General features: G+C 45.8%; 1 protein-coding gene across 2 annotated transcripts in view; it reads right to left on the reverse strand.

Annotated features, from left to right (window-relative positions):
• Positions 1-27696, reverse strand: part of LOC106572775 (UPF0606 protein KIAA1549L) — a 194419-nt gene that overhangs the window by 112556 nt on the left and 54167 nt on the right. The window contains exons 2-7 of one of the 2 annotated variants that reach the window (XM_082969700.1): positions 26246-26593; positions 20810-21244; positions 20436-20551; positions 5532-5751; positions 4078-4211; positions 2048-2216 (exon numbers count right to left, since the gene is read on the reverse strand). In XM_082969700.1, coding sequence (XP_082825826.1) covers positions 2048-2216; positions 4078-4211; positions 5532-5751; positions 20436-20551; positions 20810-21244; positions 26246-26593 — 1422 coding nt within the window. Of the gene's footprint in view, positions 1-2047; positions 2217-4077; positions 4212-5531; positions 5752-20435; positions 20552-20809; positions 26594-27696 lie in introns of both variants that reach the window. The other variant, XM_082969699.1, reaches the window with a different exon arrangement.

Genomic DNA, 27696 nt, shown 5'->3' on the forward strand with positions numbered 1-27696 from the left:
GCTGTACCTTAGCGTCCTGTCCTTACAGAGGAGGAGGAGGAGGCAGGGGGTTAGTTGTACCTTAGCATCCTGTCCTTACAGAGGAGGAGGAGGAGGAGGCAGGGGGTTAGCTGTACCTTAGCATCCTGTCCTTACAGAGGAGGAGGAGGAGGAGGCAGGAGGTTAGCTGTACCTTAGCATCCTGTCCTTACAGAGGAGGAGGAGGAGGAGGCAGGGGGTTAGCTGTACCTTAGCATCCTGTCCTTACAGAGGAGGAGGAGGAGGCAGGGGGTTAGCTGTACCTTAGCATCCTGTCCTTACAGAGGAGGAGGAGGAGGCAGGGGATTAGCTGTACCTTAGCATCCTGTCCTTACAGAGGAGGAGGAGGAGGAGGAGGCAGGAGGTTAGCTGTACCTTAGCATCCTGTCCTTACAGAGGAGGAGGAGGAGGAGGAGGCAGGGGATTAGCTGTACCTTAGCATCCTGTCCTTACAGAGGAGGAGGAGGAGGAGGCAGGGGATTAGCTGTACCTTAGCATCCTGTCCTTACAGAAGAGGAGGAGGAGGAGGCAGGAGGTTAGCTGTACCTTGGCATCCTGTCCTTACAGAGGAGGAGGAGGAGGAGGCAGGAGATTAGCTGTACCTTAGCATCATGTCCTTACAGAGGAGGAGGAGGCAGGGGGTTAGCTGTACCTTAGCATCCTGTCCTTACAGAGGAGGAGGAGGAGGAGGCAGGAGGTTAGCTGTACCTTAGCATCCTGTCCTTACAGAGGAGGAGGAGGAGGAGGAGGAGGAGGAGGCAGGGGGTTAGCTGTACCTTAGCATCCTGTCCTTACAGAGGAGGAGGAGGAGGAGGCAGGGGGTTAGCTGTACCTTAGCATCCTGTCAATACAGAGGAGGAGGAGGCAGGGGGTTAGCTGTACCTTAGCATCCTGTCCTTACAGAGGAGGAGGAGGAGGAGGCAGGGGGTTAGCTGTACCTTAGCATCCTGTCCTTACAGAGGAGGAGGAGGCAGGGGGTTAGCTGTACCTTAGCACCCTGTCCTTACAGAGGAGGAGGAGGAGGCAGGGGATTAGCTGTACCTTAGCATCCTGTCCTTACAGAGGAGGAGGAGGCAGGGGGTTAGCTGTACCTTAGCATCCTGTCCTTACAGAGGAGGAGGAGGAGGAGGAGGCAGGGGGTTAGTTGTACCTTAGCATCCTGTCCTTACAGAGGAGGAGGAAGAGGAGGCAGGAGGTTAGCTGTACCTTAGCATCCTGTCCTTACAGAGGAGGAGGAGGAGGAGGAGGAGGCAGGAGGTTAGCTGTACCTTAGCATCCTGTCCTTACGGAGGAGGAGGAGGCAGGGGGTTAGCTGTACCTTAGCATCCTGTCCTTACAGAGGAGGAGGAGGAGGCAGGAGGTTAGCTGTACCTTAGCATCCAGAGCTTACAGAGGAGGAGGAGGAGGAGGCAGGAGGTTAGCTGTACCTTAGCATCCTGTCCTTACAGAGGAGGAGGAGGCAGGGGGTTAGCTGTACCTTAGCATCCAGAGCTTACAGAGGAGGAGGAGGCAGGGGGTTAGCTGTACCTTAGCTTCCAGAGCTTACAGAGGAGGAGGAGGAGGAGGCAGGGGGTTAGCTGTACCTTAGCATCCAGAGCTTACAGTACAGTGACTCAATCATTAAAAAAATGCATCGTTGTAGAGGGCAACAGTCATGAACATGGCCGAGCAACAGTCACAAACATCCAATTACTCAAAGGGCTGGGGAACGTCACTCGTCCACATTATTCTATACAAGTCCTTCCAGTACCTCAGTCCTTCTTCTGAAGAGACCCATGCTACTCACTGCTATAAATACCCAGACAGAAGTGTGTCATGCAGGCTATATGAAACCCACAGGGGTGTCTAGGGAGTAGTATGAAGTTGGCACGTAGACTCTGATCTCAGGTCAGTTTTGTATTTGAACCCCAATAAAGGTAAAGGTTAGGATTGGGGGGGGTAACCTGATTCTAGATCTGTTTCTGGGGACACTTGATGTGGATCATGAGGATGTGTTAGGAGGGCATCGAGGAGGCACTAGGGCACTTACGTTCAGCAATGACCAGCGGTGGGTAGAACAGGAAGTAGCCGACCATCTCGGCAGTCAGCTGACCCAGGAGGTTAGAGGCGGCGGTGCCGTTGAGAGGGGCGGTCCCGTTCCTCACCATGTAGACCAGAGACACAGCAGGAGAACCCACTGACTGAGACACACTCAGCATCTAGAGGACAGGGAAATGGAGAGAGGGAGAGAGAAAGAGAAAGAGAGAGAGAGAGGAGAGAAAGAGGAGAGAGAGGGGGAGGGGGAAGGGGGGCATAGAGACAAAGTTGCACAACATAGTTTTAATTTAGATCAATCTACTTTAATGTGTAATAAGTTACAGAGGTATAAAATCTATTGACATAATTAGCATAACAAAAATATGCTTAAATCCATAAAGATATTAAAACGGCTGGCAAGCCATTCGCCACTGTGAAAGTGTTTATAACGTCAACTACACAAAAACTAAAAACTAAACCTTGACATACATACATAATATAGTGGACATGTTAACACAGCAGCTAGGAAGCTCATTAAAACTACACAAACACTGTCTCCCTAAACACATCAGTTCAGATCAGAGAACAGCTTCTATTTACAATGGCACACGAACAATGCACTTAGGAATGATAATTATGCTCCAATTATAACCAGCTTGCATTTTGCTTTGCTAGTGCCAAACCTCTTCAACTGCAGAGCTGTGCCTGTGAAAATGGTAGGTGCAAAATGCTTTGAGATTTTATCCATATAAACTGTGCCACACATCATCAAAATGACCAATCAGATGACCCATATTTAGACTCTTTGGATTTGTTTGTACTGAAGTTTAATGTCATAACATGTAAAATAAGCCACAACACAGCATCAACACAAGTCTGGTATAAATATCAACTGTTCATTCAAGTAAAATAACTAAAATCCCGATGTCCAAACTGTCACGCCCTGATCTGTTTCACCTGTCCTTGTGCTTGTCTCCACCCTCTCTACCCTCCTGACCACTCTGCCTGCCTGCCGTCCTGTACCTTTGCCCCGTCTCTGGATTACCGACCTCTGCCTGACCCTGAGCCTGCCTGCCGTCCTGTACCTTTTCCCCGTCTCTGGATTACCGACCTCTGCCTGACCCTGAGCCTGCCTGCCGTCCTGTACCTTTTCCCCGTCTCTGGATTACCGACCTCTGCCTGACCCTGAGCCTGCCTGCCGTCCTGTACCTTTTCCCCGTCTCTGGATTACCGACCTCTGCCTGACCCTGAGCCTGCCTGCCGTCCTGTACCTTTTCCCCGTCTCTGGATTACCGACCTCTGCCTGACCCTGAGCCTGCCTGCCGTCCTGTACCTTTTCCCCGTCTCTGGATTACCGACCTCTGCCTGACCCTGAGCCTGCCTGCCGTCCTGTACCTTTTCCCCGTCTCTGGATTACCGACCTCTGCCTGACCCTGAGCCTGCCTGCCGTCCTGTACCTTTTCCCCGTCTCTGGATTACCGACCTCTGCCTGACCCTGAGCCTGTCTGCCGTCCTGTACCTTTTCCCCGTCTCTGGATTACCGACCTCTGCCTGACCCTGAGCCTGCCTGCCGTCCTGTACCTTTGCCCCTGTTGCTGAATAAACATTGTCACTTCAACACGGTATGCATCTGGGTCTTACCTTATCCTGATACAAACAAGAAATAATTGATCTGTGGTGGGAAGCTTTGATAAGAGTACCTAGAGATTTAGGCTATGTATTAGGAAATGTGTATACAATACAAACCCATATAACTTTATTAATGCCCTGCTGGGACCAGTAACAAGGACATCATGAAGAGCAGAAAGACAACATACTGTCTTCACATATTTCCTACTCATACCAAATAGAAGCCATTTACAGACATGTGTGCATACATTTGGCATACAGCAGGTACCAGGAATCAAACCCACTATCCTGGAGTTGCAAGCACCATGCTCTACCAACTGAGCTACAGAGGACCACGTACACATGAAGTCCCCACCTCCACAGGTCACAGGGTTAGTGAGTGAGGAGGAGGCCATGGTACTATAATATCTGTACCTGGACAGAGAGTCTGGTGTGGACGTCCAGGACCTTGGCCTGGGCCTCAGAGAACACGTTCTCCAGCCTCTGTTCCATCATCTGCGAGAACCGACAGGAACGCGGGTCATCTCCTGGACCTATGAAGCGCAGAACTGGAACACATAGAGAACACCCATTGAGATCATAGAACATGGAGAACATTAGGGCAGAGTAACTGTAGTTCAATACTCAACCCCATATATATGAGCTTGTATATGGACACAGTGCAGACTAATGTCCTGCAGCCTCCTTAATAACATGTCTTGTATATGAACACAGTGCAGACTAATGTTCTGCGGCCTCCTTAATAACATGTCTTGTATATGAACACAGAGCAGACTAATGTCCTGCAGCCTCCTTAATAACGTGTCTTGTATATGAACACAGAGCAGACTAATGTCCTGCAGCCTCCTTAATAACATGTCTTGTATATGGACACAGTGCAGACTAATGTCCTGCAGCCTCCTTAATAATGTGTCTTGTATATGAACACAGAGCAGACTAATGTCCTGCAGCCTCCTTAATAACATGTCTTGTATATGAACACAGAGCAGACTAATGTCCTGCAGCCTCCTTAATAACATGTCTTGTATATGAACACAGAGCAGACTAATGTCCTGCGGCCTCCTTAATAACATGTCTTGTATATGAACACAGAGCAGACTAATGTCCTGCAGCCTCCTTAATAACATGTCTTGTATATGAACACAGAGCAGACTAATGTCCTGCAGCCTCCTTAATAACATGTCTTGTATATGAACACAGAGCAGACTAATGTCCTGCAGCCTCCTTAATAATGTGTCTTGTATATGAACACAGAGCAGACTAATGTCCTGCAGCCTCCTTAATAATGTGTCTTGTATATGAACACAGTGCAGACTAATGTCCTGCAGCCTCCTTAATAACATGTCTTGTATATGGACACAGTGCAGACTAATGTCCTGCAGCCTCCTTAATAATGTGTCTTGTATATGAACACAGAGCAGACTAATGTCCTGCAGCCTCCTTAATAACATGTCTTGTATATGAACACAGAGCAGACTAATGTCCTGCGGCCTCCTTAATAACATGTCTTGTATATGAACACAGAGCAGACTAATGTCCTGCAGCCTCCTTAATAACATGTCTTGTATATGAACACAGAGCAGACTAATGTCCTGCAGCCTCCTTAATAACGTGTCTTGTATATGAACACAGAGCAGACTAATGTCCTGCAGCCTCCTTAATAACATGTCTTGTATATGAACACAGAGCAGACTAATGTCCTGCAGCCTCCTTAATAATGTGTCTTGTATATGAACACAGAGCAGACTAATGTCCTGCAGCCTCCTTAATAACATGTCTTGTATATGAACACAGAGCAGACTAATAAGTATAAGTGAAAGAAAAACAACATGATCTTAAACATATTCCTCCAGTCTAAACCATCAGACCTGTTTTGAGCTGGAGGCTGATAGCTGGGCTGGGTTTCCATGGTGCGGCTGTGTTGGGCAGCGCCGTTACCATGGGGACAAACTGTCGCACGTCACCCATCAGCCTATCCCGGCCGTAGGAGTGAAGCGCCTCGACCACCACAGAGGGCGGGTACACCATGTCTGCTCCAATTACGTGGTAGCCCACCGTCACGTTGGGAGAGCCAAACACAGTCTCCACCTGAGAGAGAGAAATAAGGATCCGTTATCAGGATCAATAAGCATGATCGATCATCTACTCAACTGGCTGGTTGTAGAGTTGTAGGAGTAGATGTTTTGACTGCTTGTGAAACAGAAGGATGGTGAGAGAGGGAGAACAAGAGAGACTAATAGAAAGAGAGAACATGGGAATGGGAACATGGGAACATGGGAATAGGAAGGGAGATGGAATGAGAAAAGGAAGCGAAAAGAGAGTGAGTGTGAAAGCTGTACATTACACAGAGGACAGAGAGTTGTACATTACACAGAGGACAGAGAGTTGTACATTACACAGAGGACAGAGAGTTGTACATTACACAGAGGACAGAGAGCTGTGTGTGGGAGGTGTGTCTGTTTCTGTGACAGAGGTAGAGAGAGAGAGGTAGAGAGAGAGGTAGAGAGAGAGAGGTAAAGAGAGAGAGAGAGAGAGAGAGGTAGAGAGAGAGTTTGTGTGAGAGAGGTGAAACAGATCAAATCCCTCATCCTTTGATGACAGACAGTCCCCTTGGTTACCACACTGAGAGCCCATACAGTCTTGATTTTACCATGAGTCGACAGTATTCCCCTCACAATCAAGCCTTGTTATGAACGGACCCATTCACCATCACTACACCAGCCCAGCCGTTATTCAAAGACTGGGTTTCAGCAAACGTCGCTGAGTGGTAACGTACCCTCCTAAGTCATTCTGGCCGATGTGAAAGACCATCAATGGATTATCTAGAAGGACTTCAGTCAGTTCAGCATTCCACTCTTTTCACCTCAATGAAAATCTTTCATTTAATGGCCAGAAGCTTTCACTTTGATACAAAAGCTTTCCTCTGGTCTTGCCAAATGAAAGTAATTTAGCCTGCTGCTCCTCATGGTTCTTTCCGGCCTTCCCCCTCTATATCGTTCCTAGTAACCATCTCTGCTCTGTAATTAAAAACAAACAAAACATTTCCCCCTGGGACTGACCGTAAAATAAACATTTACTCATATTTAGATTAGTGACAACCCAGCTAGCACATTTGGTTCCTTGGAAGTTGTGGGAACATACATGTTTGCCGGTTCTGGAAACATACATTTTAAGGTTGCAGGGAGGTTCTAAGAACATTTTACTATGGTTCCCTGAAAGCTTTCATCAACATTCTGAGAAAAGAAATTATAGTTTATTTGAAGGTAATTAACTGTTTAGAACTCTAAGCATAGATAGGAGACATGGAACTGCATTTGCTCAGGCATTAATCATGCAAGCACATTTATTTTTATGGCACCACATCAGTGAGATTTGAACCTATGATCTTCTGTTCTCTATGTATGGAATTAGTCCACTGCACCACCCTAGAATCGAGCTATGATGCTATGTTTTTTACTCATGCAAAGCAGTTCATTTCAGTCTATTTAAACAGACCCCATTTCAAAGGAACAAGCACTCATTAAGACCAGGTGTGGCTAATAAGTGTGCACGGCCAACGCACTTAACCTGTTATGGCTAGGGGGCAGTATTTTCACGGCCGGATAAAAAACGTACCCGATTTAATCTGATTATTACTCCTGCCCAGAAACTAGAATATGCATATAATTAGTAGCTTTGGATAGAAAACACTTCAAAGTTTCTAAAACTGTTTGAATGGTGTCTGTGAGTATAACAGAACTCATTTGGCAGGCCAAAACCTGAGAAGATTCCTTACAGGAAGTGCCCTGTCTGACCATTTCTTGCCCTTCTTGATTATCTCTATCCATTACAGGGGATCTCTGCTGTTACGTGACACTTCCTACGGCTCCCATGGGCTCTCAGAAGGCGGCAAAAAGCTGAATCGTGGCTTTGCAGGCTCTGGCTGAAAAAAAGTAGCGCGTTTGGGTAGTGGCTGGTCACAGTACTGTGAGACTCAGGCTCGTGCCCGAGTCGACCCCATGCTTTATTTTCTTTCGTCTGTTTACCTAAACGCAGATTCCCGGTCGGAATATTATCGCTTTTTTACGAGAAAAATTGCATAAAAATTGATTTTAAACAGCGGTTGACATGCTTCGAAGTACGGTAATGGAATATTTACAAATCTTTTGTCACGAAATGCGCCATGCTCGTGACCCTTATTTACACTTCGGATAGTGTCTTGAACGCACGAACAAAACGCCGCTATTTGGATATAACAATGGATTATTTTGAACCAAACCAACATTTGTTATTGAAGTAGTAGTCCTGGGAGTGCATTCCGACGAAGAACACCAAAGGTAATCAAACTTTTGTAATAATAAATCGGAGTTTGGTCAGGGCTAAACTTGGTGGGTGTCTAAATAGCTAGCCGTGATGGCTGGGCTATCTACTCAGAATATTGCAAAATGTGCTTTCACCGAAAAGCTATTTTAAAATCGGACACCTCGATTGCACAAAGGAGTTCTGTATCTATAATTCTTAAAATAATTGTTATGTTTTTTGTGAACGTTTATCGTGAGTAATTTAGTAAATTCACCAGAGGTTTGCGGGGGGTATGCTAGTTCTGAACGTCACATGCTAATGTAAAAAGCTGGTTTTTGATATAAATATGAACTTGATTGAACAAAACATGCATGTATTGTATAACATCATGTCCTAGGTGTGTCATCTGATGAAGATCATCAAAGGTTAGTGCTGCATTTAGCTGTGGTTTTGTTTTTTGTGACATTATATGCTAGCTTGATTATTTCTGGCTGGGTACTCTGCTGACATAATCTAATGTTTTGCTTTCGCTGTAAAGCCTTTTTGAAATCGGCGTGTGGTTAGATAAAGGAGAGTCTTGTCTTTAAAATGCTGTGAAATAGTCATATGTTTGAAAAATGGAAGTTTTTGTATTTTTGAGGAATTTGTAATTCGCGCCACGCCTATCATTGGATATTGGAGCAGGTGTTCCGCTAGTGGAACGTCTAGATGTAAGAGGTTAACAAGATAGAGGATAGAATGAGAACAGAATGCATATGTTTTAAAATAACATTCTCAGAATGTTCTTTGAACGTTAATGTTTTCTTTTAGTTTTTTATGGAAAGTTTTCTTAATGTTGTGAGAACATGACTTTAAATAGAACCATGAGGAAACCTGCAGAAAATGTTATGCTGAAGTACTGAAATTCCCCCAGAAGAACGATGTTTCTTAACATTCTCTGCACATTCTGAGAACATGAATTTAAATAGAACCACAAGGAAACCTGTACAAAATGTCATGCTGAAGTACTGAGTTCCCACAGAAGAACGTTATTTCTTAATGTTCTCTGAAATATTTGAGAACATTACTTGAAATAGAACCATGAGGAAACGTTATGCTGAAGTACTGAAATTCCCACCTAAGAAACATAATGGTTCTCAGAACGTTGTGTGCTAGCTGGGTATCCTGCACGATTCCCAGAGCATTGGGAAGGTTTATGCAAAATAACCATAGGACAACCACGCTCTCACCAAGCTTTATGAAACATATGGTTCTCAGAACATTATGTGCTAGCTGGAAAGTGCTACAGCGCGAGAGAGAGACAGAGGTAGAGAAAGAGAGGGAAAGAGGTAGAGAAAGAGAGAGAAAAAGAGATATAGAGAGAGTGAGAAAGAACAGAGGAGAGAGAGAGAGAAGGAGAGAGCCTGGACTTCCTGACGGGCCAACCCCAGGTGGTGAGGGTAGGCAACATCACCTCCGCCACACTGACCCTCAACACGGGGGTCCCACAGGGGTGTGTGCTTAGACCCCTCCTGTACTCCCAGGTCACACACGACTGCGTGGCCATGCACGACTCCAACACAATCATCAAGTTTGGTCACGACACCGACGGTAGTAGGCCTGATCACCGGCGATGATGAGAAAGCCTACAGGGAGGAGGTCAGTGACCTGGCAGTGTGGTGCCGGGACAACAACCTCTCCCTCAACATCAGTCAGACCAAGGAGCTGATGGTGGACTACAGGAAACAGGGGCGTGAGCACGCCCCCATACACATCGGCAGGGCTGCAGCAAAGTGGGTCTAAAGCTCCAAGTTCCTCGGTGTCCAAATCCCTAATGACCTAAATGGTTCACTCACTGCCAGTTCACTGACCTCCTCCCTGTAGGCACAGCTGTGAAGAAAGCACAACAGCACCTCTTCCCATTCAGGAAAAATAAAAGTTTTGGCCCTCAAATCCTCCAAAAGTTCTACAACTGCACCAACTGTTCTGCCTACGGCTATGGAACCCTGACCTGTTCACCGGACGTGCTACCTGTCCCAGACCTGCTGTTTTCAACTCTCTAGAGACAGCAGAAGCGGTAGAGATACTCTGAATGATCGGCTATGTAAAGCCAACTGACATTTACTCCTGAGGTGCTGACCTGTTGCACCCTCAACAACCACTGTGATTATTATTATTTGACCCTGCTGGTCATCAATGAACATTTGAACATCTTGGCTATGTTCTGCTTTAATCTCCACCCGGCACAGCCACAAGAGGACTGGCCACCTCTCATAGCCTGGTTCCTCTCTAGGTTTCTTCCTAGGTTCTGGCCTTTCTAGGGAGTTTTTCCTAGCCTAACCTCTACAGTCATGGCCAAAAGTTTTGAGAATGACACAAATATTAATTTACACAAAGTTTGCTGCTTCAGTGTCTTTAGATATTTTTGTCAGATGTTAATATGGAATACTGAAGTATAATTACAAGCATTTCATAAGTGTCAAAGGCTTTTTATTGACAATTACATGAAGTTAATGCAAAGAGTCAATATTTGCAGTGTTGACCCTTCTTTTTCAAGACCTCTGCAATCTGCCCTGGCATGCTGTCAATTAACTTCTGGGCCACATGTGTTGGTACCATTCTTTATTCATGGCTGTGTTCTTAGGCAAAATTGTGGCTTACTGGTGTTCTTCCATGCCGTCCATGGGAGGGGTGCGTCACTTGAGTGGGTTGAGTCACTGACGTGGTCTTCCTGTCTGGGTTGGCGCCCCCCCCTTGGGTTGTGCCATGGCGGAGATCGTTGTGGGCTATACTCGGCCTTGTCTTAGGACGGTAAGTTGGTGGTTGGAGACATCCCTCTAGTGGTGTGGGGGCTGTGCTTTGGCAAAGTGGGTGGGGTTATATCCTGCCTGTTTGGCCCTGTCCGGGGGTATCATCGGATGGGGCCACAGTGTCTTCTGATCCCTCCTGTCTCAGCCTCCAGTATTTATGCTGCAGTAGTTTATGTGTCGTGGGGCAAGGGTCAGTCTGTTACATCTGGAGTATTTCTCTTGTCTTATCCGGTGTCCTGTGTGAATTTAAATATGCTCTCTCTAATTCTCTCTTTTTCTCTTTCTGTCTTTCTCTCGGAGGACCTGAGCCCTAGGACCATGCCCCAGGACTACCTGGTATGATGACTCCTTGCTGTCCCCAGTCCACCTGGCCGTGCTGCTGCTCCAGTTTCAACTGTTCTGCCTGCGGCTATGGAACCCTGACCTGTTCACCGGACGTGCTTGTTGCACCCTCGACAACTACTATGATTATTATTATTTGACCATGCTGGTCATTTATGAACATTTTAACATCTTGACCATGTTCTGTTATAATATCCACCCTGCACAGCCAGAAGACGACTGGCCACCCCTCATAGCCTGGTTCCTCTCTAGGTTTCTTCCTAGGTTTTTGGCCTTTCTAGGGAGTTTTTCCTAGGGAGTTTTTCCTAGCCACCGTGCTTCTTTCACATGCATTGCTTGCTGTTTGGGGGTTTTAGGCTGGGTTTCTGTACAGCACTTTGAGATATCAGCTGATGTACGAAGGGCTATATAAATAAATTTGATTTGATTTGATTTGAGTGAGCCCACTCCCTTGGCTGAGAAGCAACCCCACACATGAATGGTCTCAGGATGCTTTACTGTTGGCATGACACAGGACTGATGGTAGCGCTCACCTTGTCTTCTCCGTATAAGCTTTTTTCCGGATACACCAAACAATCGGAAAGGGGATTCATCAGAGAAAATGACTTTACCCCAGTTCTCAGCAGTCCAATCCCTGGCTTCTTTGCTGCCCTTCTTGACACCAGGCCATCCTCCAAAAGTCTTCGCCTCACTGTGCCACTGATGCACTCACACCTGCCTGCTGCCATTCCTGAGCAAGCTCTGTACTGGTGGTGCCCCGATCCCGCAGCTGAATCAACTTTAGGAGACGGTCCTGGCGCTTGCTGGACTTCCTTGGGCGCCCTGAAGCCTTCTTCACAACAATTGAACCGCTCTCCTTGAAGTTCTTGATGATCCGATAAATGGTTGATTTAGGTGCAATCTTATTGGCAAGCAATATCCTTGCCTGTGAAGCCCTTTTTGTGCAAAGCAATGATGACGGCACGTGTTTCGCATGGTTGACAGAGGAAGAAGAATGATTCCAAGCACCACCTCCTTTTGAAGCTTCCAGTCTGTTATTCGAACTCAATCAGCATGACAGAGTGATCTCCAGCCTTGTCCTCATCGACACTCACACCTGTGTTAACGAGATAATCACTGACATGATGTCAGCTGGTCCTTTTGTGGCAGAGCTGAAATGCAGTGGAAATGTTTTTGGGGGATTCAGTTCATTTGTATGGCAAAGAGGGACTTTGCAATGAATTGCAATTCATCTGATCACTCATAACATTCTGGAGTATATGCAAATTGCCATCATACAAACTGAGGCAGCAGACTTTGTGAAAATTAATACTTGTGTCATTCTCAAAACTTTTGGCCACGACTGTATAAAAGGCGGTGTGAAAGGAAGGCCCAGAAAATCGTTAGAGTCCAGCCACCCAAGCCACAGACTGTTCTCTCCGCACAGCAAGTGGTACCGGTGCAGCAAGTCTGACCCCATGAGGCTCCTGAACAGCTTCTATCCCCAAGCCATGAGGCTTGTTAAATAGCTAACAGAGTGGCTACACAGACTGAGTTGACCCTTGGACTTGACTTGTATTTTTTCCCTGTCTCTATGCACAATCACAGGACTGATACTCGAAAACACACATACATTCATCATTACGCTGCTGCTACTCTGTCATAAACTCAGCAAAAAAAGAAACGTCCTCTCACTGTCAACTGCGTTTATTTTCATAAAACTTAACATGTGTAAATATTTGTATGAACATAACAAGATTCAACAACTGAGACATCAACTGAACAAGATCCACAGACATGTGACTAACAGAAATGGAATAATGTGTCCCTGAACAAAGGGGGGGGGTCAAAATCAAAAGTAACAGTCAGTATCTGGTGTGGCCACCAGCTGTATTAGGTACTGCATTGCATCTCGTCCTCATGGACTGCACCAGATTTGCCAGTTCTTGCTGTGAGATGTTACCCCACTCTTCCACCAAGACACCTGAAAGTTCCCAGACATTTCTGGGGGGAATGGCCCTAGCCCTCACCATCCGATCTAACAGGTCGCCGACGTGCTCAATGGGATTGAGATCCAGGCTCTTTGCTGGCCATGGCAGAACACTGACATTGCTGTCTTGCAGGAAATCACGCACAGAACGAGCAGTATGGCTGGGGGCATTGTCATGCTGGAGGGTCATGTCAGGATGAGCCTGCAGGAAGGGTACCACATGAGAGAGGAGGATGTCTTCCCTGTAACGCACAGCGTTGAGATTGCCTGCAATGACAACAAGCTCAGTCCGATGATGCTGTGACACACTGCCCCAGACCATGACGGACCGTCCACCTCCAAATCGATCCCGCTCCAGAGTACAGGCCTCGGTGTAACGCTCATTCCTTTGACGATAAACGTGAATTCGACCATCACCCCTGGTGAGACAAAACTGCGACTCGTCAGTGAAGAGCACTTTTTGCCAGTCCTGTCTGGTCCAGCGACGATGGGTTTGTGCCCATAGGCGACATTGTTGTCGGTGATGTCTGGTGAGGACCTGCCTTTCAACAGGACTACAAGCCCTCAGTCCAGCCTCTCTCAGCCTATTGTGGACAGTCAGAGCACTGATGGAGGGATTGTGCGTTCCTGGTGTAAATCGGGCAGTTGTTATTGCCATCCTGTTCCTGTCCCGCAGGTGTGATGTTCGGATGTACCGATCCTGTGCAGGTGTTGTTACATGTGGTCTGCCACTGCAAGGATGATCGGCTGTCCGTCCTGTCTCCCTGTAGCGCTGTCTTAGGCGTCTCACAGTACGGACATTGCAATTTATTGCCCTGGCCACATCTGCAGTCCTCATGCCTCCTTGCAGCATGCCTAAGGCATGTTTACGCAGATGAGCAGGGGCCCTGGGCATCTTTCTTTTGGTGTTTTTCAGAGTCAGTAGACGACCGTTCCATAGGTGCATGTTCATTAATTGTTTATGGTTCATTGAACAAGCATGGGAAACAGTGTTTAAACCCTTTACAATGAAGATCTGTGAAGTTATTTGGATTTTTACGAATTATCTTTGAAAGACAGGGTCCTGAAAAAGGGACGTTTCTTTTTTTGCTGAGTTTATATGCTAATGCCTAGTCACTTTACCGCTGTACACTATCAACAGTGTCTCAGATAGTATTCACATCCATAGACTTTTTACACATTTTGTTGTGTTACAGCCTGAATTTGAAATGGATTAAATTTAGAATTTGTGTCACTGGGCTGCACGCAATACCCCATAATGTCAAAGTGGAATTATGTTTTTTAGAAATTGTTACAAATAATAAAAAATAAAAAGCTGAAATGTCTTATGTCAGTATTCAACTCCTTTGTTATGGTAAGCCTAAATAAGTTCAGGAGTAAAAATGTGCTTAGCAAGACTCACTCTGTGTGTAATAATAGTGTTTTAACATGATTTTGAATGACAACCTCATCTCTGTATCCCACACATATAATTATCTTTAAGGTCCCTCAGTTTAGCAGTGAATTTCATTACACAGATTCAACCACAAAGACCAGGGATGTTTTCCAATACCTCGCAAAGAAGGGCCCCAATTGGTAGTATGGTAAAAAAAAAAGAAGCAGACATTGAATATCCCTTTGAGAATGGTGAAGTTATTAATTATACTTCGGATGGCGTATCAATACACCCAGTTACAACAAAGATACAGGCGTCCTTCCTAACTCAGTTGCCGGAGAGGAAGGAAACCGCACAGGGATTTCACCATGAGGCCAATGGGGACTTTAAAACAGTTACAGAGTTTAATGGCTGTGATAGGAGAAAACTGAGTATGGATCAACAACGTTGCAGTTATTCCACAATACTAACCTAAATAACAGAGTGAAAAGGAGGAAGCCTGTACAGAATACAAATATTCCATAAGATACATGTAACAAGGCACTAAAGTAATACTGAAAAAAAAATTGCAAAGAAATTAACTTCATGTCCTGAATACAAAGTGTTGTGTTGTGTTGGATTTGCCCCCAAACATATCACTGAGTACCACTCTTCATATTTTTAAGCATAGTGGTGGCTGCATCATGTTATGGGTATGCTTGTCAAGGGCAAGGACTAGGGAGTTTTTTAGGACAAAAATAAATGTAATAGAGCTAAGCACAGACAAGATCCTAGAGTAAAACCTGGTTCAGTCTGCTTTCTAACAGACACGTGGACTGCACCTTTCAGCAGGACAATAACCTAAAACGCAAGGACAAAAATACACTGGAGTTGCTTACCCAGACGACATTGAATGTTCCTGAGTGGCCTAGTTACAGTTTTGACTTAAATTGGCATGGAAATCTATGGCAAGACATGAAAATGGCTGTCTAGCAAAGATCAACAACCAACTTGACAGATCTTGAAGAGTTAAAAAAAGTGATAATATTGTACAATCCAGGTGTGCAAAAGCTCTTAGAGACTCCCAGAAAGACTCACAGCTGTAATCACTGCCAAAGGCGATTCTAACATGGATTGGTGTGAAAACCAATCTAAATGATATATTTCTGTATTTTATTTTCAATACATTTGCAAAAATGTCTAAAAACATGGTTTTGCTTTGTCATTATGCGGTATTGTGTGTAGATGGGTGAATTTGTTCAATCTATTTTGAATGCAGGCTGTAACAAAACAAAATGTGGAATAAGTCAAGGGGTATGATTTCTTTCTGAAGGCACTGTAGCTCTATCACTCCAGTATCCCTGCACATTGTAAATACGGTACTGGAACTGACCCTGTATATAGTCCCCTTACCCCTATACATATCTACCTCCATCACTCCAGTATCCCTGCACATTGTTAATATGGTACTGACCCTGTATATAGTCACATTACCCCTATACATATCTACCTCTATCACTCCAGTATCCCTGCACATTGTTAATATGGTACTGACCCTGTATATAGTCACCTTACCCCTATACATATCTACCTCTATCACTCCAGTATCCCTGCACATTGTAAATACGGTACTGGAACTCACCCTGTATATAGTCCCCTTAACCCTATACATATCTACCTCTATCACTCCAGTATCCCTGCACATTGTTAATATGGTACTGACCCTGTATATAGTCACCTTACCCCTATACATATCTACCTCTATCACTCCAGTATCCCTGCACATTGTTAATATGGTACTGACCCTGTATATAGTCACCTTACCCCTATACATATCTACCTCTATCACTCCAGTATCCCTGCACATTGTTAATATGGTACTGACCCTGTATATAGTCACCTTACCCCTATACATATCTACCTCTATCACTCCAGTATCCCTGCACATTGTTAATATGGTACTGAACCTGTATATAGTCACCTTACCCCTATACATATCTACCTCCATCACTCCAGTATCCCTGCACATTGTTACAGTTTTTCTCAATTGCTAAAACACTAAAACCCATTGGCTGAACAAAGTTCTCAGTTGCCTGGACTCATTTAGCTAATTATACAGTCTGTTGTCAATGCCTTAAACCATTTCACATGGTAAAACACAATTTGCAGATCTCACTTAGACTTTTCAGCAAAACTCTAAACACATTCTCATTCTAAAAACACATTCTGCACTCTAATGCACATGTCATCCATACTGGTAAACACAAGTGGCAACAATCAAATACAAACAGAGAACACATGTCATTGATTGAACACAACCACTCAAAATTGATTTAACCTGTTTCAAATGATGCGACACAACCAATATAAGCCAGTTCAGAGAGCAAACAGGTTGTTGAAGGTGGGAAGGAGAAAGTCTGAGAATGGATAGAAGAAACAATGTGAGAGGATGAGGACGAGTGCGTATGCGAGGTGGGCAACGAGGAGGAGGAGGGCAAGGAAGAGGAGGACGAAGAGGAAGAGGAAGACAAAGAGTGCAAATATCTGATGAAATTCGAGCAACAGTTATAGACCATGTTCTTGTCAATGGACTGACAATGAGGGAAGCAGGACTTAGAGTGCAACCCAATTTGAGCCGATTTTCTGTGTCCACCATAGTAAGGACATTCAGAGAAGAGAACAGGTACAGTATACTACTGTATTTTTGTAATTGCAAATTTACTGTACTACACTATATGCAGCTGTTTCAATAGACATTCGTAAAGTTAATCACTGTATGTATTGTACTGCATGAAGATGTTTTGTAACTGCACAACTACTTTTTGTAGAATTGCAAGGCTGCCACGTGCAGGTGGAAGGACAGCTATATTCTCTCGGGAGCAAGAGGCCGTTATAGTTGGCATGGTCCTTCAAGATAATGCAATACGACTCAGAGAAATCCAGGAACGAGTGATACAAGACAACACACACTTCCAGGGAATCGACAGTGTGAGCATTTCCACAATTGACCGTGTCCTCCATCGTAACAGGATGCGAATGAAACAAGTATACAGAGTACCTTTTGAGCGCAACTCACCAAGGGTGAAAAAACTGCGAGCTCAGTATGTGCAAGTAAGTGTACATTCAGAAACATTTACTGTAATCCAGATTGTCTACAGTACTAACACATACTATGTGAATGACATTACTCTTCAGTACATACAATGTATGTGAATCAGAAGTGCATACAGTAGGCCTAATTGTACTCTACAGTATAGCACTGTCTCTGTATGACTTACAAAATCCTACATACAGTATATTGTACTTCTACACAGACAATATTTGACTTGGATTCCTTGGACAGACCCCATGAGTTCATCTTTGTCGATGAAGCAGGCTTCAATCTAACAAAGAGGAGAAGGAGAGGCCGAAACATGATTGGACAGCGGACCATTGTTGAAGTCCCTGGTCAACAAGGTGGCAATGTCACAATCCATGACATGGTTCTGCTTTAAATAAAGACAACACTCAACATCACACAGCTTAATATCATATCCTATGATCATGCTGTCAATCAAAACAGAGGAGGAGAGAGGAGAGTTCTGTTGTTAGACTTCTCCAGGTAACTTGGTAACCAGTGGTGACTGAACAGGGCCCTTGGTTCAATCAGAGGAGAGTTCTGTTGTTAGACTTCTCCAGGTAACTTGGTAACCAGTGGTGACTGAACAGGGCCCTTGGTTCAATCAGAGGAGAGTTCTGTTGTTAGACTTCTCCAGGTAACTTGGTAACCAGTGGTGACTGAACAGGGCCCTTGGTTCAATCCAATCAGAGGAGAGTATTGTGTTGTTAGACTTCTCCAGGTAACTTGGTAACCAGTGGTGACTGAACAGGGCCCTTGGTTCAATCCAATCAGAGGAGAGTATTGTGTTGTTAGACTTCTCCAGGTAACTTGGTAACCAGTGGTGACTGAACAGGGCCCTTGGTTCAATCCAATCAGAGGAGAGTATTGTGTTGTTAGACTTCTCCAGGTAACTTGGTAACCAGTGGTGACTGAACAGGGCCCTTGGTTTCTCACCTGGGGTCACACAGTTTGCTGTCTTATCTGGTTTTCATCTTGGTGCAGTCACTAGGATGTGACATCACCACCCCATACCTTCAGGGACATATTCTGTCAGCCTAATTTCTAAATGAATCCTCATCGCTCCTCAGAGTTAACCAACATGAGGATCCCTGTATGGTCCTTCCGTATTCATGGAGATCTGCTTCTCTAGGTAACATGCTGTTATTTAAGCTGCCATATCCTCAGATCTGTGAGGTGGGCATTTTGCCCAGTCTAAGGTGTTTTGCCTTAGTCCTTGAGTACAGGTTTTGGCCAAGTAAGTACGTTTTTCAAGTACATTTTTTCGTCAAGTACTTTCATCATTTTTGCCGTCTGTACATTCTGTACCTCCTCAACTCTGGATCCAGTCTTCTTTGTAAAATAAATATAACCTATTTTTACACCTGAACCTCCTCAGTCTGAACTGTTGCTGCTCCACACCAACTACGTAGGCTGCCGGGTCCTCTATATTTTTAGGATTATATTATTATACACATATGAACCACAACTTACAGACGCACACAAACAACGACTACATCTCCTCTGCCCAGAGCCGCGTCCTCTATCTTAACACACATCCCCTAACGTAGCAGGCGTAAAATAAACACCTGGAACTAGATCCCCTACATACTGGTCTGTTCAACCAATCCAGTAAATGTGGAGGAGGAGTTACGTCTCCATGCGGTCGCCTTGTTAACGTCCGAAAGCGGAAGTCAAGTCACAGCCTCTCTTTTTTCATTTCCCCTGAAAACCAAAACATCCAGTTGTTGAGGACTCAGCAGAGGCTACACCACACATGAAAGAGAACGAGAGAGACAGAGAGATATACAGAGAGATACAGAGAGAGATACATACAGAGAGCGAGAGAGAGAGAGAGATACAGAGAGATACAGAGAGAGATACAGAGATATACAGAGAGAGATACATACAGAGAGAGCGAGAGAGAGAGAGAGAGAGAGAGAGAGATACAGAGAGAGATACAGAGAGAGATACAGAGAGATACAGAGAGAGATACATACAGAGAGCGAGAGAGAGAGAGAGATACAGAGAGATACAGAGAGAGATACATACAGAGAGAGCGAGAGAGAGATACAGAGAGAGATACAGAGAGAGATACATACAGAGAGCGAGAGAGAGAGAGATACAGAGAGAGATACATACAGAGAGCGAGAGAGAGAGAGAGAGAGAGATACAGAGAGATACAGAGAGAGATACATACAGAGAGCGAGAGAGATACAGAGAGAGATACAGAGAGAGATACATACAGAGAGCGAGAGAGAGAGAGAGAGATACAGAGAGAGATAAATACAGAGAGAGCGAGAGAGCGAGAGAGAGAGAGATACAGAGAGAGATACAGAGAGAGATACAGAGAGATACAGAGAGAGATACATACAGAGAGCGAGAGAGAGAGAGAGAGAGAGAGAGAGAGATACAGAGAGAGATACATACAGAGAGCGAGAGAGAGAGAGAGAGAGATACAGAGAGATACAGAGAGAGATACATACAGAGAGAGAGAGAGATACAGAGAGAGATACATACAGAAAGCGAGAGAGAGATACAGAGAGATACAGAGAGAGATACATACAGAGAGCGAGAGAGAGAGAGTGATACAGAGAGAGATGCAGAGAGAGATACAGAGAGATACAGAGAGAGATACATACAGAGAGCGAGCGAGAGAGAGATACAGAGAGAGATACATACAGAGAGAGAGAGAGAGAGAGATAGAGAGAGATACAGAGAGAGATACATACAGAGAGAGAGATACAGAGAGAGATACAGAGAGAGATACAGAAAGAGATACAGAGAGATACATACAGAGAGAGCGAGAGAGAGAGAGATACAGAGAAAGATACAGAGAGATACATACAGAGAGAGAGAGAGAGAGAGAGAGAGAGAGAGAGAGAGAGAGAGAGAGAGAGAGAGAGAGAGAGAGAGAGAGTAGGTGTGAGTCCTACTGACCTGAGCCTGGGCAGTGGTGTCATTCAGAGCTCTACTCAGAGCCTGGGTCAGCCCTCTACGCAGGTTCTGTCTCTGGATGCTGTCCAGGCGGTTCCTTCTCACATGGATGGTGAGAACTGTAGAGAGAAAAATATGAGAGGGTGAGAGAGAGGGGGTGGGAGAGAGAGAGAGAGAGAGAGGGAGGAGGAGGCAGGGTGGAGAAGAGAGAGGGAAGGCATATTCTATTTGGAAAATATAACTATATATACTCAAATATATATCTCTGTAATTACAACCATAACCCCAACTACGACCAACAATGTAACAACCTGTTGAGAAAAAGGTCATGGCATTCGTTTTTCTTGAGCTGTTCAAATATTGTAGGTGTCTCTTACTTGTTTTAACCCAGATCTTCTCTGTGACGTTGCACTGCCAGGGTGGAGCCTCCGTGGTGGTGAAGGGGAACAGGGTGGTCGTCCCTCTGGGTTTGGTCTTTGGGATTGGAGGTGACAGTGTCCTCCTGGAGGCTGGAGCAGTGGTGGTGGTGGTGAAGGGGAACAGGGTGGTCGTGGTTGGGCTCTCTGTGATTGGCTGTGTTGTAGTTGTGGTTGTGGTTGAAGCTATGGTTGTGGTGGTCACGGTCGTGAGCTGGAGGGATGCGGTCGTTGTGTCCTCTTGAGGGATCAAAGGTGACACCTGTGATGTGGTGAGTGCAGGCCTGTCGGCTAAGGTGAGGTTCCCTGTTTGGGATAATCTGGTCTCGTTGTCTTTGGGGAAATTAACCCCTGTCTCTCTGGATGTTCCCACGGTTAACTCCTCCATCGCTGTCTCTGTAACAAGAACAGAAGTCACACTCACTTCCTCTGAGAGATGGGAGGGGAATGATGATGTCACACTGGATGCCAGAGCGCTGGGTGATGAAGTCACACCACGGGACATGAGGGCAGAGGATGATGATGTAAGAGCAGGTGACAAAAGGGCAGAGGGTGATGACGTCATACCAGTGGAGGGGAAGACACTTGATGGGGATGGTGACATCACACTCAAACTCAACCCAGAAGTGGATGATGATGTTGAATCAGAACGTTCCATGGAGAGGGAGGACAGACTGGGAGCTGTGGTGAGACTGGACACACTGCTGATGTGAGATTGGTGTGACACGACGGATGATGACGATGTCATTGATAACAAGGCTGAAGATGATGAAGACAATGGTGATGAAGATATTGCTGATGGCGATGAAGATGATGATAATGAAGATGGTGATGAAGATGATGATGACGATAATGATGATAACAGAGGAGTGTTGTTCTCTGGCATGGACACTGATAATGCTGATGTTACCCCTTCTAACAGGGGAGTGTTGTTCTCTGGCATGGACACTGATAATGCTGATGTTACCCCCTCTAACAGGGGAGTGTCGTTCTCTGGCATGGACACTGATAATGCTGATGTTACCCCCTCTAACAGGGGAGTGTTGTTCTCTGGCATGGACACTGATAATGCTGATGTTACCCCCTCTAACAGGGGAGTGTTGTTCTCTGGCATGGACACTGATAATGCTGATGTTACCCCCTCTAACAGGGGAGTGTTGTTCTCTGGCATGGACACTGATAATGCTGCTGTTACCCCCTCTAACAGGGGAGTGTTGTTCTCTGGCATGGACACTGATAATGCTGATGTTACCCCCTCTAACAGAGGAGTGTTGTTCTCTGGCATGGACACTGATAATGCTGATGTTACCCCCTCTAACAGGGGAGTGTCGTTCTCTGGCATGGACACTGATAATGCTGATGTTACCCCCTCTAACAGGGGAGTGTCGTTCTCTGGCATGGACACTGATAATGCTGATGTTACCCCCTCTAACAGAGGAGTGTTGTTCTCTGGCATGGACACTGATAATGCTGATGTTACCCCCTCTAACAGGGGAGTGTCGTTCTCTGGCATGGACACTGATAATGCTGATGTTACCCCCTCTAACAGGGGAGTGTTGTTCTCTGGCATGGACACTGATAATGCTGATGTTACCCCCTCTAACAGGGGAGTGTTGTTCTCTGGCATGGACACTGATAATGCTGATGTTACCCCCTCTAACAGGGGAGTGTTGTTCTCTGGCATGGACACTGATAATGCTGATGTTACCCCCTCTAACAGGGGAGTGTCGTTCTCTGGCATGGACACTGATAATGCTGATGTTACCCCCTCTAACAGAGGAGTGTTGTTCTCTGGCATGGACACTGATAATGCTGATGTTACCCCCTCTAACAGGGGAGTGTTGTTCTCTGGCATGGACACTGATAATGCTGATGTTACCCCCTCTAACAGAGGAGTGTTGTTCTCTGGCATGGACACTGATAATGCTGATGTTACCCCCTCTAACAGGGGAGTGTTGTTCTCCGTGGTTCTCTTCTGTGTAGTGGAGGATATAGAAGCCATCAGATTGGCTGGTGTCAAACTCCAGGGCTTGGGTAATGGTGTCACTTTAGAATATGTGACAGATGTGTGTCCAACAAAGGTCTCCTCACTCCCATTTGACATCAGTGTAGATGCACCAGGGGAGAATGCTCTGTCAGGTGAGTGAGAGGAGACAGGTGCTAGAGAAAGATACCTACTATGTCCATTGAATTCCACTGAGTTCCAGTGAGGAAGATAACTATGCTCATTTATTAACGGTGTCTGTGACGGAGTAGGGTCCCTCATGACGGTGGGACTTTCTGACATTGTAGAGAGAACATCTGTTCCCCTTATTGTAGTTTTCTTTCTGTGGGAGACAAGTTTAAGAGGAGTTGGTACAGCCTCAGCAGTATTAACATATACAGGGATATCAGTGGGGCGTGGATAAGGAGAGCCTTCAGAGTCGGTCCCTCTGGAAATCAAGGAGTCCTCTGTAACATAAGAGGAGGGTGTTGGAGAACCCATTAATGGGGGTGTTCCCTTGTAAACATGAACACTTAGATCTGTGATGTAAGTGGAGGAATCCTCAACTAAAGCAGAAAGGGGCAAAACTGAGCCAGTCTCTGTACTTGGCTGAGATGCAGTGTTCTCAGCAGGCGTGTGTGTAATATCAGCAGAAGCATCAAGTGGTGTCAGATGTTCAGGTGAACTGGAGTGGACCTGGGCTGTGGAGTGGACCTGGGCTGTGGAGTGGACCTGGGCTGTGGAGTGGACCTGGGCTGTGGAGTGGACCTGGGCTGTGGGGTGTGTTTGAAAAATGTGATCTGTCTCGCCTGTCGCAGTAGGATCGGGTGAGCCGACAAACAGTGAGGTCCATGTTGAGGACAAGGCTCTCTCTGCTGTATCAGGGGACGTTACAAGGGACATTTCAGGGGACATTTCAGAGAACATTTCAGCTGACATTTCAGAGGAATTTACAGGGGACATTTCAGGTGACTTATGGAGGGCCATTTCAGGGGCCATATCAGGGGAACCTACCTCAGACCCTGTGCTAACATAAATATACAATGGCCTTGTTTGAAACTGGGTCGCTGATGGTGAGGGAGCGCGAGGCGTCGCTAACAGCACTACAGGTCTGTGTGTTGATGTGGTTCCTCTAGAGCCAGACTGGCTCGGTGCATCATCAGTTCTGTGGAGACTAGAGACCGTTGGGTTAAAGTAAGGGTGCTTGGTGGTCAGGATGATGGAGAGGGTGAATTGGGGATCCTGGGGTACTGTTGAGGGACTAGCATGCAGGGTGGGAGAGGTGAACGCCAGCGTCAGGTGCTGAGCTAAAGTTGATGGATCAGTGACAGGAAGTGACATCAGGCCTGTGTCAGAATTCAAGGAAGGAGTCAGCGAGGTTAGAGGGGTCAATCCTGCATCTCCAAGGGTTATGCTACTAGAAGACATGGGTGAGTCACTCAGTGTTCCAGATACAGAACTGAGAGTGGAGTCACTCAGTGTTCCAGATACAGAACTGAGAGTGGAGTCACTCAGTGTTCCAGATACAGAACTGAGAGTGGAGTCACTCAGTGTTCCAGATACAGAACTGAGAGTGGAGTCACTCAGTGTTCCAGATACAGAACTGAGAGTGGAGTCACTCACTGTTCCAGATACAGAACTGAGAGTGGAGTCACTCAGTGTTCCAGATACAGAACTGAGAGTGGAGTCACTCAGTGTTCCAGATACAGAACTGAGAGTGGAGTCACTCAGTGTTCCAGATACAGAACTGAGAGTGGAGTCACTCAGTGTTCCAGATACAGAACTGAGAGTGGAGTCACTCAGTGTTCCAGATACAGAACTGAGAGTGGAGTCACTCAGTGTTCCAGATACAGAACTGAGAGTGGAGTCACTTAGTGTTCCAGATACAGAACTGAGAGTGGAGTCACTCAGTGTTCCAGATACAGAACTGAGAGTGGAGTCACTGAGGGGGTGACTTCTTGTCTGAGCAGTTGAATCCAAGCTGACTTCCCCTCCTGCTCTTCCTCCCTCATCATTATTCCTATTGGGGTCAGGAGCGCTTGAGCTGGTGTGCCCTGTGGCTGTTACTAAATCACTGGGATATGTTGAGCTCTGAGGAGATGCTGTGCTCCAGTAAGAGCCTGTTAACTTAGCCACTGTGGTGTCTGAGCGGGGTGAGTCGGTACCTGACAAGGTTGGCAAGGTGTTAGTTGAGATAGGGAAATATGTTGCCGATATTCTGGTCGTCACAGCCGGCGATACACTTGAATCTACAGCATGAGAAGGCACTGAGGTAACTGCTACAGGCCAGGCGCTTCTTATAAAAGCCGTCTGACTACCTGTCCATGTCTTATCTCTATTCGCCCTGTTTGGTGTTGCACTGATATTTTCCCCTGTGATGAGACCAGGAACTAAATATCCTTGTGGGGGAGTAGGTGGAGGTGACAGCAACGCTGAGCGGACAGTTTGTAAAACTCCCTGTTGGCTTTGATCAGCTTGACTGTCCTGGACACGAGAGGAGAGAAGTAAAGAGCTTGTCTCTCTGTTGTTAGTGAAAACAGTCCTGGTTCTGTGGCTGTCTGAGGATCTGATGGTTCTGGCTGAAATGGTGAAAGGGACGTTTCCAGAGGTAACACTAGTAGAGGTGGAATGGTTTGGTTCTGTCTTTGCTGGTTTCCATGTTGTGAAAGGGCTGGTGTCTCTTTTGTTTGACGATGTTGTCCTTTGTGTCACTCTTCTAGTCAGTGATTGGTGAGTGGAGTCAGAGAGGGGAAGTGGTAAGCTCTTTGTGACTGTAAATATATCTACATCTAAACTAATGCTGGATTGGATTGGGGGATTCAATGATGTTTTATTCAGAGATAACACAGATGACACTGATGAGGCAGTTTGTGTCACACTGACAGGGTTAGACGGGCTTGAGATGTCATAGGATAAAGCAAAGGCTGTTTTTATTAACCATTCAGATGATGATGCTGGTGATGGTGATGATGCTGATGATGATGATGGTGGTGATGATGCTGATGATGATGGTGATGGTGATGACATTGCTGATGATGATGATGATGGTGGTGATGATGGTGATGACATTGCTGCTGATGATAGTGATGGTGATGATGGTGATGACATTGCTGCTGATGATAGTGATGGGGATGATGGTGATGACATTGCTGCTGATGATGGTGATGGAGGTGATGATGGTGATGACATTGCTGCTGATGATGGTGATGGAGGTGATGATGGTGATGACATTGCTGATGATGATGATGATGATGATGATAATATTGTTGATGATGATGAGAACAATGTATGTGCTGATGATGACACTGCCCTCCAATCCCCAGTCATGAAGGACGCCACTGATGACACTGACATTGATGACGCCTTGGTAATTGATGACGCCTTGGTCTCGTGAAGCATGCTGGGAGTCAAACCTGAGCTGTCAGACAGGTCTCTGCTCGGCTCCACAGTAGAAGAAGAGGAGGAGGGAGCAACCGAAGGCCACTGGCTGGTTTGGTTGTTGTCCTTGGTGATGGTTGGCGAGGCCTTGGATCGGACCAAGCTCAGTGGGTGTTTGTCCGCCAGCAGGGTCAGTATGGAGGAGAAGGCAGGCTGCTCTCTCAGCCCCACCCCCTCTGACACAGCCCTGCCATCTGGTTGGACGACTGATAAAGGCTCCTCATCCACCAACAGCAAGCCGGCCAATGGGTGAATGGGATGGGCGGAGGCTGTTGTGTCATTGGGTACATCAGAAGAACCAGAGGCGTCGTAGTTCGTCTCATCTGGAATAGAGCGGAAAGGGAAGCAAGGGGTCAATGCTGGCTACTTCAGCCATTGAGGGATCATTTTAAAGTTGCACAAAGTTTCAGAGTGAAAGTGTGTCATTTTCTTTCCATTTAGAGTAAAACCATTCAAAGACTTTTTCCATTTGGCCTGGGATCAGAAGTGAGTTCTTTGAAGAGAGAATAGCAATCAGAATCCTTACACTGCAGGAGCCACTGACAATCTAAAACCCTTTTCATCACCTGAATAGAAATGTTGATGCTTCCCACCTCATTTAGAAAGCATTGAAGACTAACAGTGTCAGACACATTTCAGTCTTAAAGCACATTCACTCAAGCTGTAATTCACAGTTGAATTACCTAGTGTGTATACTAGAGTGAAGCTAATGTGACCAAAGGGCTGAAATTGTATGAAATGTCCTCTGAATCATGTACATGCATTAAAAACATCTTGATGTCTATTATAAAATCTTATTAAACCTGTCGTTTTTTTTTACTTCAAATCGTTTTTAAAGAACTAATGTCACAGAGAGAGACAGAGACATCTGGTTCAGGTGTCACAAACAAACTGGCAGTGATAACAGCCCTAAGATGGCCGTCCGGCTGCGAGGCTGGCACTAGTCCCTCCCCCCCTCCTTCTCTCCATTCTCAGCATGTCCCCAAACATCCTCTACACATCTGTCTGGGGCGTTCTTTTATTCATTTCTAAAGATTTGCAAGCCTGTCACATCACCTGCTGTATGTGTCACCTGGCAAGGTGGGTGCTCCCACACACACACACACACACACACACACACACACACACACACACACACACACACACACACACACACACACACACACACACACACACACACACACACACACACACACACACACACACACACACACACACACAGAGAGAGAGGGATTGTTTTACAATACCCACACACACACAGAGGGATTATTTTACATTACCCACACACACAGAGAGGGATTATTTTACATACCCACACACACACAGAGGGATTATTTTACATTACCCACACACACAGAGAGGGATTGTTTTACATACCCACACACACAGAGAGGGATTGTTTTACATACCCACACACACACAGAGG

Source organism: Salmo salar, chromosome 26, assembly GCF_965601325.2.
Source record: "Salmo salar chromosome 26, fSalSal1, whole genome shotgun sequence".
NCBI lineage: Eukaryota > Metazoa > Chordata > Actinopteri > Salmoniformes > Salmonidae > Salmo > Salmo salar.